General features: G+C 50.0%; 1 protein-coding gene across 1 annotated transcript in view; it reads left to right on the top strand.

Annotated features, from left to right (window-relative positions):
- Nucleotides 1-12,221, top strand: part of ryr3 (ryanodine receptor 3) — a 109,288-nt gene that overhangs the window by 27,467 nt on the left and 69,600 nt on the right. Inside the window, 10 exon segments of the mRNA XM_030345011.1 lie at nt 1,117-1,179; nt 1,181-1,282; nt 2,908-3,029; nt 4,493-4,673; nt 5,366-5,501; nt 8,098-8,193; nt 8,363-8,481; nt 9,683-9,816; nt 9,952-10,193; nt 11,253-11,445. Coding sequence (XP_030200871.1) covers nt 1,117-1,179; nt 1,181-1,282; nt 2,908-3,029; nt 4,493-4,673; nt 5,366-5,501; nt 8,098-8,193; nt 8,363-8,481; nt 9,683-9,816; nt 9,952-10,193; nt 11,253-11,445 — 1,388 coding nt within the window.

Genomic DNA, 12,221 nt, shown 5'->3' with positions numbered 1-12,221 from the left:
TGGTACTGATTCAACCCTGCTGTACCGGTGGAATAATTGTGCCTGACGTCCGTGGGAGTCACAGCCACTGTATGTGAGACAACCCCCCCCCTTTTAGTGCGGGAGAAACCCGGGCAATTAGGAGCGCATTGATCACCTATAGAGGAGCCCGCTACGTTGCTAGCCTTTCGCTGCTGCTTTATTTTCAACCGCTGTGCCTTTCTTCACACTTGCCTTGTCTCTCACGTGCCTCTCGCGCCCACTCGCGCCCGCCCCCCTCGGTTATTGTTGACGCTCCCACCCACCCGAGTTCTGCAGAGCTTCCTATTTTTAATTGGTCCAAAAATATCGTTCAAACGGCCCAAAACGCCAAAACTAAAGAGAAGCAGGTAGAAGGTAAAAGCAGAGCGTACACAGGGTTCTAAATATAGATGAATGACCTTTCCTCTGTTACTTGATTCTGAAAGAGAATCTCAGAGCCTCGGTTGATTGCAGTGATCGGTGCGACTCGGGCTCCTCTAGTGCGCTGTGTGGGTGGGCTTCCACTGGGTGATCCAGTTTTCTCTCCTGCTAGAATCTGTTTAGGTGTTTGTGCGTGTTCCAGTGTAAAACTGGTTATGTGGAAATAGATAGTGTGTGTGTGTGTGTGTGTGTGATTGTCTAGCACGCCTGTTGCTGTACTCCTTGCGCCCCGGCTCCGAGGCCGTCCCCTCCGACCCTGAACAACAATAAGTGTTTGCAGAGACCAAGTGCCTGAGTGGCTAAGCTATGCTGACCAGGAGGTGTGAATGGGGTCCCGGCGACCTCCGTCAGCCATAATCAGCACGGCCAATCCATTCCTGGCAGGCCTTCGGATGCAGCACAGCTTATCGCCAAACGGCAGAGAAAGCATCTTTCATGCTCAATATATTTAGACCATCACCACACAATGCACCCCTCATTTTCTATAACTCATTGTGTGTGTGTGTGTGTGTGTGTGTGTGTGTGTGTGGTGTGTGTGTGTGTGTGTGTGTGTGTGTGTGTGTGTGTGTGTGTGTGTGTGTGTGTGTGTGTGTGTGCCAATGTGACTGTGTTTTTCCCATCTGTGTATGATGATGATGATGATGATGATGATGATGATGATGGCAAACTCAACAGGAAAAAGTAGACACGGGGCCGAAGAGGGACATCGAGGGCATGGGCGCGCCGGAGATCAAGTACGGGAGACTCTGTGTGCTTCGTCATGCACGTGAACACGGGGCTGTGGCTGTCCTACCTGTCGCCCGACGCAAAGTCATCCCGCCTAGGTCCCCTGAAGAGAAGGGTGAGTTTAAGAGCGCCGTTTGGTTTGGTTTTGGCTTTTATTACAACAGAAACATTTGAGACAAGACACACTGTACCTAAGTTATTCCTGTTCATAGACAGTTGCATGCTTGAGGGGCAGGTTCTACTTTTAAGATATTCTCTTCCTCCTCTTTTAATAGTATAACCAGGGTTGGAAACGGGCAACTGCCAGTCATTGGATGGCTGAACTGGAGACAGAGAAGGATGCTTTTGTTGGAATATTTGAGGGAAGCCCGTTTTCTCCAGTGGAAATCAACCAATAAGATCCGCAGTAAAATTGTGTTAAATTGGCAGCACGGCTGATATCAGTTATTCGTTCGGTTATTCATATGATATATACTACTTTCGCTAGCCATCTGCAAGTATATACTTGATAGCTTTTTGGAGGCGACATATTGTTTAGGAAATGTAGGGTTATTTGTATTTCTTTGATTGAACATTAATCATGGCATTAAATTATCTTCAATCTGTATTACTCCGATATATCTTCCTTATTATTAATCACAGTGGAGACAGTGTACAAGCTGACTACTACCATTGGGGGGGATGTTATCTGTGAACATTTAAAATATGTTATATATAACATAAATACAATTTACAGTAATTGCTGGTACAATGATCATGTGGCTGGTACATTTTTTATCAACCAGACACAGTGGCTCGTGCACCAAAAAGTTAGTTTCCCACCCCGAGTATTGCATCTAACTCTGTGACATCCTGACTATAAATTATGCATCCTAATCTCTTTCGATAAGATGTGACACATTGGTGATATAAACCTTGAGAGACAGAGGTAGACCTAAATATTCATGAGCTCCAAGGTGCCGTTGGCAAAGAATTGAGTGTTGGGGAAGAAGTGTGAGAATGTAAAGATGGCAACCTACCTCCTTGGTATCCACAGGAGTTGCCATAGGAACTTGGTTGGATATTCCTGAGTTTCCCAACTGGGATCCATCATATACCATGTAATATCATCGTACTGACGCTTCTAGTGAGGTTATAGGGAATTGACACAATAATTAATCTGGCATGGCATGAGAACTAACACACACACACACACACACACACACACACACACACACACACACACACACACACACACACACAACACTTACACACACACACTTACACACACACACACTTACACACACACACTACACACACACTTATGCACTCATACTCACAAATACACACACACATTCACACACACACACACACACACTCACAGTTCAACACACCAGGCAACACACCAATTTGTTAGCATCGCACCTCCGCCCTTTGAGTTGGCTACCCCATGTAAAGGTGGTGTCAGGCAGTGGAGGGAGAGGGAGTAAGCGGAGAGGATGAAGGATTAGGCCTATGGCCTGTGCCAGAGTGGCTACTCCTAAACTTGGACACTTGTTTCCCAGGTGGCCCCTATGGCCGCTGTGACACAACGGATGCAGCGGGCGGCCCATTTGAGTGTCAGTTGAACTTCAAGGATAACTCCAGGAGTGGTTTCATAGTACATGGAGTCTGCGCCATCTAATGTCACTGTATACCCCCTGTGTGTGTGTGTGTGTGTGTGTGTGTGTGTGTGTGTGTGTGTGTGTGCGCGCGCTCCAGGCCTGCCTGCACTCAGAGGGCCACATGGACGATGGGCTGATCCTGCAGCGCTGCCAGCATGAGGAGTCCAGGGCGGCACGCATCATCCGCAACACCACGCGCCTCTTTAGAAACTTCATCAAGTGAGAAGCTCTCTCTGTCTCTGTCCTCTCTCTCTGTCTCTGTCTCACTCACTCACTCACTCACTCCTCACTCACTCACTCACTCACTCACTCACTCACTCACTCACTCACTCACTCACTCACTCACTCACTCACTCACTCACTCAACATTAAAAGGGCTTTACTGGCATGGGGAACCTACATGTCCTCTCTGGTGGAACAACCACCTGTTGAATTATGGACATCAGCCTCACCAACTGGGCCTCTTGCGATTTTAATGCGTGTTGGGAATGTCGCAGACAACAGCCGGTTCAGAATATTCATAACACTGCAAACGCAAGGGCACTCATCAGTGGCCTCAATCACCATGGTGCCGCCTCATTCAGGGACTCCATCGTGAATCAACGGACATTTATTTCAACGAAAGTCTTCGGAGATCTTCGAGATTTCCTCTTACAAATAAGTTCTTACAAATTGATAAAAAAGAGAAAGAAGTGAGGTGCCCCTCCCATCCTTACAGTTGTCAGCGGGTGGGGACCCTGGGTGCATAGCCATGTGAGTGGATTGATTGTCAGACAGGACAGATTAGACTATTCAAAGTGAATATGAATATAAATGGGCGTGTTTATCGCCCTGCTCGTTCTCTCTCCCCCCCTGCTGGTCTCCCTGCACCCCACTCTGTTCCCCCGTGCATTTAGTCTGAATGCTCCATGAATCGTATAGAATATGCGCATCTATAAACGCATCGTTATATATTTCACAACCTCATGGTGTCCTGGTGAGATTAAATCTTTTTGAAAACTTGAAACAACAAAGATGGTGGGGGTGAAGGGAGAGGCAGATCTTTGCTGCAGTGCTCAGGAATACTGAGTTGTAAAAAAGATCACAAAGGATCATGTTTTGTTGCGTGCATTATTCGATTCAAACTCAATTTCAAAATGGATCAACATTTAAAACTGACAGATTAGCAGGTCAACAAACATACAAGTAAGCTGAAATATAAAATAGTTTGGCACTCAACATTTCTGAAGTCCATCCATTTGAACAGTTTCATCAACTCAATCTGTCCTTTTCGTTTTCTTCGTCTCTCTTGTGTTTTGTCCTGGACAATGTCCATTTCTCACACTTTTGTTCAATGCTTTGCTTTTTTATAATGTTGATTTCCTCCACTCTCTCTATCCATTGTAGCTTGGGAGGGGGATCGATTTTTCCTTTTTATAGCTTTTCAACCACCTATTAACAATCACCAGATATCCATCCCTTATTGGTTCATTCTCTTCAGTAGAATTGGGTGCGTTGTTAAATTTGACCTTATACAGACCTATGCCATGGTTGTTTTAGAATTAGACTTTATTGTCTAGCTTGGGCCGCGAACGTGCTTTTGGCACCTCAGACATTAGGAAACATCCACTACATACACACGCATATCAAAAAACTACAGTCACCTCCAAGTGTTGGTCTCACCCCCCCCCCCCCCCCCCCAGGGCTCTGGACAGCACGGCGACCGGGGAGGGGCCGGCGGTGGCGGACTACGTGGAGGAGGTGCTGCAGACGCTGGACGACCTCATCGAGTACTTCAAGCAGCCCGACTCGGAGCTGGAGCACGAGGAGAAGCAGGGCCTGCTGCGCTCACTCATCAAGCGCCAGGACCTCTTCAAGGAGGAGGTGAGGGGGGGAGAGGGGAGGAGCAGGGGAACATTAGCTGGGGCGCGGGCAGGAGGTGGAGCAGGTGAGAAGTGGAGGAGGAAGGGTGGAGGTGAGATGGGAGGAGGAGGGGGTGGAGGAGGAGCAGATTGTGTTGAAAAGGGAGGAGGAGGTGGAGGAGAAGTAGGTGGAGTTGAGAAGGGAGGAGGAAGTGGAGAAGGAAGGGTGGAGGTGAGATGGGAGGAGGAGGTGGTGGAGGTGAGAAGGGAGAAGGGAGAAGGAGTTGGAGGAGGAGCAGGTGGAGTTGAGATGGGAGGATCCGTTGAGGAGGAGCAGGTGGAGCTGAGAAGGGAGGAGAAGAACGTGGAGGTGAGGGGGAAAGAGGAGCAGAAGTTGTGCTCTAAACAGGTTACGTTTTTATGGAAAGGTTTCCCTTTGAAAGCATGCATTACAATATTAAAACCACACTGCGAAAAAGCGATTGATTTTTGAGCTGTCTTCTATTTGGTTGAGTGGCACCTACGCTGCAATGAACAGTATAGACCCTGAGGGGCCCGTGCCTTGAAGCTTCACCACCGATGTGCTTTAAATCTATAAATCTCCCTAATGCACCAAAACGGCCAACAAAATGACAAGGCGCGGTGGAGGACAGCCTTCCGAGTGCTTGCAGTGTGCGGGGGTTAACGGGGCCTGTCCCACCCGTCCTGTCCCAGGGCATGCTGGCCCTGCTGTCCATATGCATCGACCGCCTCAACCTGTACGACAGCGCCGCGCACTTCGCCGAGACTGCGGGCGAGCAGGCGGGCGAGGCCTGGAAGGACATACTCAACCTCATGTACGAGCTGCTCGGTAAGCCCACCGCGCGCGCGCGCGTGTGCGTGTGCGTGTGCGTGTGCGTGTGCGTGTGTGTGTGTGTGTGTGTGTGTGTGTGGTTTTGCGTGAATAGAGTTTCCTTTTGAAAAGGTCTCAAGGGCGCTTCCTGTGTCCTCGGGTATGGTTCACATCCAGTGTTTAACTACCGAACCCAAACAAGGAAGTGGTTTACTTCTTCTTTGGCCACTGAGCTGCAACGCCACGGCTGATAAAGTAGGAAGGCCGGCAAAGATATCAATAATAGTAGGCTCAGTGTGGAGTTCCACTCCATTGTATGGCCTTGGGATCCTGCTTTTGCCACGCTTTCGACGCAGGGCCAGGACGACCACATAAACAATTTCTTCTTTGTGTTTTATTGGCGGGTTGGACACCAAGCGCCACCTCCTGTATCGGAGTGCGTCGGTACACAAGTGTCCTTGGGAACAGAACAACAACACTACTAAAGTGACCGCCGAGCCGAGGGGGAGTGGAGAGGGAAGAGAAGGGGCAAATTATTACCCGGGCACGCTATAAATATCACTCCCACCAAATACGAAAAAGCCCCCAGGGAGAGATGTTTCGGCGCCTGAGGGGCGGAGCCCAAAGAGTCTGCGGTTGAAGCAGGTCGTCCTGTGACCCGCTCTGTCCCCCCCCCCTCCCCCCCCCCCCTCCCCACCGTCCCCCCGTGCCTCACCACGGCCCCAGTGGTCACCTTGTCTCGGAAAGATAAGGAAAACTAAAAGCTGGTACTCTACTGTCTCGCGGCTCCCGCGCCCCATCTGGAGACCACAGCTGGTGACCACGGCAACGCGCCAGAACGGTTCGGGGTCGTTGGTAACAAGGAAAGGATTGCATATGAGAGGAGTGGCGACGGAGGGAGCGGAGGGAGACGGCACAGCGGGGGGGGGAAAAGATCAGAACGTTCCGGGTTTATCTGGGAAGAGACGTCGCGGGATGATCGACCGCCTGGTTTCACATATCTCGTGCCATAACCCCCCCTCCCCCATCACGCCCTTGTCTCGCTCGTCTGCGCCGTCATCACCTGCTCATAGCGGTTCCACAGCGTCTCGTGAGTCATGGCGTAAGACGCCCAGGTGCACAGGTACGGCCAGACCCAGAGTGGCAGCTAATGTGACCCTCAGAGAGGCTGCAGCCCTCTGCCTCGCTGCAGCCTGAGAGGAGAGCAGGACCTCCACTCCCAGCTCCCAGCGTGCTCATCATCCATCAGCCCCCACGGGCCCTTCCGCACGCACGCAGCTATGCACGCTCACCCACACAACCACACAGACAGACGAACAAACACACACACACATAAACATACACACACACAAACAAAACACACATAAACATACACACACACAGGCACACACAGACAGACACACACCCACAAAAGTACACACACGCACACATAAACATACAGACACACACACACACACACACACACACACACACACACACACACACACACATAAACATACACACATTGAGGAAAATGCAAACATATCCATAACACACGCCGGTGAGCCGACAGAGAGGTCACCCCTGAGGATAAATTGGACAGTAGTTTGTTACTCACCAAAGCTCTCCTCTTTTTCTCTCCTCTCCTCCTCTCCCTCTCTTTTTCTCTCCCTCTCCTCCCCTCCCCTCCCCTCCCCTTTCCCCTCTTCTACTCTTCAATCTTCTCTCCATCTCCTCTTCTCCTCCCCCTCCTCCTTTCTTCCCTCCCTCCCGCTCCTCTCTCCTCTCCTCCCTTTCATTGCATCTCTATCTCCTTTCCTCCATCCTATCTCCTCCCCTCTCTCTCTCCTTCTCTCCGTCCTATCTCCTCCCCTCTCTCTCTCCTTCTCTCCGTCCTATCTCCTCCCCTCTCTCTCTCCTTCTCTCCGTCCTATCTCCTCCCCTCTCTCTCTCTCTCCTTCTCTCCGTCCTATCTCCTCCCCCCTCTCCCTCTCCTTCTCTCCTCCTTCCTCTCTCCATATCACCGTCTCCTCTACTCTGTTTCAAAGTGCACTACTAAGTCACTTCCTCACTGCAGCGGTGACTTCTGTAAAGAAATAAAATTCATTTAAACGATGATTATCAGCAGAAACCTATTCCCTGTCCTAATCCTCGCGGCCAATGTGAACGCAGCAGAGTGCAGGATTCACTCCCATGTCACCTTGATGAGCGTTCTCTCCCAGGGACTCTCTCTCGGTCTCCATCTGCACGCCCGTGTTGACGGATGGCTGTCCGCACAGTGGCAGAATTAGGAGCGATGAAACAACTATCAGTATTCATGTCGCAGTCACACGCCAGCGTGATAGTTTCCGCAGCTTTATCTCACCCAGCATCCCCGGGGTACTAACGGTGTCAAAGGAGACGGCGGGGTAATAAAGAGACTTCATAATGTCACCTCTGTGGGGCGCAGGGGGAGACGGACCCCCAGGGGAGCTCGGCTAGTTATGCAAGCATCCATATTTGATGAAGAATGAGCTTTCATGAAAGCTAACAGGCTTAGCTTATTAGTTAATTAGCGCTGCCCGAATGTGAACTCATGTCATCAGCTACTTAGAGACGCTCCTCCAATTGAGTTTTCACCCGTTCTGCTTCCTAGCTTCTCTGATCCGCGGGAACAGGACCAACTGCACCCAGTTCTCCCGCAAGTTGGACTGGCTGGTCAGCAAGCTGGAGAGGCTGGAGTCGTCTTCAGGTACGGTGGCCACAACACCCACAAAACAAAACATCCCTGTTGGATCTAGTCTATGTGTAATGTCGTAAAGGGACGTTTACCGACTCATCAGGTGGTATCATTACATATAATGCGTGAAACTACCCAGCGTATGTTGCGGTGCTGAACCCATGTCCCTGGGCCCTCACAGGCATCCTGGAGGTCCTCCACTGCATCCTGGTGGAGAGCCCTGAGGCGCTGAACATCATCCAGAGAGGGCACATCAAGTCCATCATCTCCCTGCTTTATAAACATGGCCGCAACCACAAGGTAGGCACGGGCGACCGTGAGGGATGACAGTGTTATCGATCAATGTCTTGATGATTGATATTACATCAAGGAGTGGATTCAGCTGTACGTGTAGGGCGTACGCATGATCTCTGATGTTCATTGGTCTATTTTTTCTATTTTAAGGATTAACTTTGGCTTTAAAGTCACTCGAACACAGCTAAAGGCTAGTATCATGTGTAAGCCTTAGTGTTAAAACACTTACATTAAGTGGATTACTGAACGTTCGTGCAACAACAACACGATCAGCATTTTTCTTCCCCCACTCAGATCAGCTGCGTCAACACATTTGGGACGTTTACAACCGTTTTTTCAACGTTCCTTTCCTTTCCTGCGCAATTAAAACTGTATTGTTTGCCCCGTAGGCGACCCTGATCGTCTCCTCATCCCTCGAACATCTCTCTCTGTCTCTCTGTAATACTAATAATGATTCATTGCATTCATATTGCGCTTGTGAGGACCTCCAGAGCACTTTACATAGTGAGGGTGTGTGTGTGTGTGGGGGGGGGGGGGGGTTTGTGGAGCATGACACCTCAACCACTACTCATCCATCTATCCCCGCTAATTCTCCCTCTCTGCGTCTCCTGTCTGTCTGTGAGGACAACAAAGTCCAGCCGGCCGCGAGAGGGGCCCCGCATAGTGCCACATCATGTCACTTCATAAACACCTAAGCCCCGGGTAACAGGCTGGGCCCGGGCGCCGACGTCAACAAAGACGGATCTATGTTTACAGTACAATCACGGACCCTCCTAAAAAAAAAAAAACACACCGCGGATCCAATTACTTATTTTTCTTTCCGTTTCCAAGCAACATCCCAGCTATGCGTTTTAAGTGCCGCGTCGAACGAGCGGCGGTACTGTAGCGTTGGTTTGGTTTGGCATCCGATGGCATCCTCGTAAACAACTGGCACTAAGCAGCGCTGGCAAGGGGCCCCTCTGTGGCGGGCCGTAGCAGAGAGCCGGGAGCTCACTGCCGCAGCCCGCCCCCGCTGGAGGCAGACTGCAGCCACATGCAGTGTGGGGAGCAGGGCCATGATGTATTGGGATGGGTTTGTTCTGTCATCTCGGAGACAGATGCGTCTTAAAATACATAAAACAATGCAAAAAAACAACGACGGGCACCGCGGATGAGTCGTGTTCTCTCTTGTCCTTCATTCCTCGTGATGCTGTCCTCTCTGCTGTAGATTCTGGACGTGCTGTGTTCCCTGTGTGTCTGTAACGGCGTGGCCGTCCGGGCCAATCAGAATCTGATCTGTGACCACCTGCTGCCTAAAAGGGATCTGCTCCTGCAGACGCGATTGGTTAATGACGTTCAAAGGTAAAACCGTGGACGTCCTCCTCTGGGGGTTGCTCTGTTGTTGTCGGATGCATGGATACGTGTGACCCAGAGTGTGCTGGACCTCCTCTCACCCCTCCCCCCCCCCCCCTCCCCCCCCCCCACCCCGCCCTGCAGTATGAGACCCAACATCTTCCTGGGCGTGGCCGAGGGCTCGGCCCAGTACAAGAAGTGGTACTTTGAGCTGGTGATCGACCAGGTGGACCACTTTGTGACCGGCGAGCCCACCCACCTGCGGGTGGGCTGGGCCAACACGGCGGGCTACGCCCCCTACCCCGGGGGTGGCGAGGGCTGGGGGGGCAACGGTGCCGGGGACGACCTCTACTCCTACAGCTTCGACGGGCTCCACCTCTGGTCAGGTGGGCTGGTACCTACGTCTGTGTGTGTGTGTGTGTGTGTTTGTGCATGTTTGTCTGTCTGTGTGTTTATGTGTGTGCGTGTCTATAGATATCGATGAATATAGATGTATAAGGGCTGTCCACATTAACGGGCGGACGCTCATGATTAATCCCATAACGTCAGCTTCATATTTATTATTAAGCCACCGTATGTTCCCACACAAATATACAGTAATAGTAATAGTTTAACCGACCGCTGCTGTGTTTCAATGGACACTATTTCAAACTGTAGAATTATTTTTGGTTTTACGAGAAGGTATAAAAAAACTATTCTTCAAATAATTAGAATCGTATAATCTCTCTTGGATAATAATCAACATAATAATTATTATATAATAATTTTATATAAATGAATTTATATATTTTGTGTCAAATGATAGATTACTTTAATCAGTAAGTAGCCGTGTAATAAGCAAGCTAATGTACAGCCACATGTGGCTCCCATAATCCCTTGAATATATACGGTGGGTATATATATAAATATATAAAGTATTTCATATCGGGGGTTGACTTGAGAACTCAAAAGTAGGGCTGCTCTCACCTTAAAGAAATGCCTAGCCAGCGTTCAGCAGCCCTTATGTAACAGATTCCCCAGCCCTCTCTCCCAGTACACCGTTAGACTCCTGGAATAACTCTGTCACCTCCCCCGAGACCCTCAGTCAACAGCTCTTAATGCACACACACACACACACACACACACACACACACACACACACACACACACACACACACACACACACACACACACACACACACACACACACACACACACACACACACACACACTCTCTCTTTCAAAGCTCTATGTCTCTCTCTGGCCCTTCTCCCCCTCCCACCAGGCTATTAAAGTGTCCCCTCTCCTCCCTCAGCCCTCCGCACATCCCCTCTACCTCCAGCGTCTGACCTGTGTGTCCTCTCCCTCTTTTGGTCTCCCTCCCCCCCTCCTGCTCCTCTGCCCTTTGCATCTCCCTCCCCCTCCCTGTCTCTCTGTCTCCCCCCCCTCCCGTCTCTGTCCCTCAGGTCGGATCCCCAGGGCCGTGGCCTCCATCAACCAGCACCTGCTGAACTCTGACGACGTGGTGAGCTGCTGCCTGGACCTGGGCGCCCCCAGCATGTCCTTCAGGATCAACGGCCAGCCCGTCCAGGGCATGTTTGAGGAGTTCAACGTGGAGGGCTTCTTCTTCCCCGTCGTCAGCTTCTCCGCCGGCATCAAGTGAGACCCCAGAACACACACACACGGACGGACGGACACTCAAATTCACAGACACACACACACACACACACACACACAACACAACACACACACACACTGTCCCAATTGTGCCCCCCTCCTCATGAACAGCCTGGTTGCGTATGGAGTTGTGCCCCACTAAATAGTACTATTTGTACCTCGATCTAAATAGAAGGCGACAAAAGTTTTTGCTGTGTCTGATATCCTGTTAACACATATGTAGAAAGAAGTTGTGGAAAAAAGTGCTGTGTCACTCGACAGTGTCACTTGGATTACCCAATGCAGTTTGACAGGAGGACGACATGTGTCATATGCTGTCTCCATCCCAACCGTCTTCACCGAAACGTTCAAATGCTCCAAAACTTTGAAAAGGCAAAACGCGATTTTAAGCGATTGGGTCATTGCTCGCTCCCTAGCCTGACGAGAACGTTTATCAGCTCCACTTGTGAGTAAAAGTGGAGGAACCATTTGGTACATCGTGGTCTCGACGGTCGAAGGCATACTTTGCAGGAGTTCTTTTTTTTGCTTGGTTTGACATGGAACCCTTCCCATAAGACTGCTTTGAGTTGAATATGCATTGATGGTTGACTTCACACATATTCCTTATTCACTTTTACCTAATTACGTATTTGAATTGATGCTTAGCAATGGTAATTCCAGCAAACTAATGAGCAATAACTTTAATGAGGCAATGAAGCAGTAACAAAGCATTCTCAGTCTTAGCTCTTTATTTCCCTTCTATTGTTTTCTTGTTCGTA

Source organism: Gadus morhua, chromosome 21 (assembly GCF_902167405.1).
Source record: "Gadus morhua chromosome 21, gadMor3.0, whole genome shotgun sequence".
NCBI classification, from domain to species: Eukaryota; Metazoa; Chordata; class Actinopteri; order Gadiformes; family Gadidae; genus Gadus; species Gadus morhua.
The sequence above is the reverse complement of the archived record's forward strand: the minus strand, read 5'-3'. Positions and strand labels throughout refer to the sequence as shown.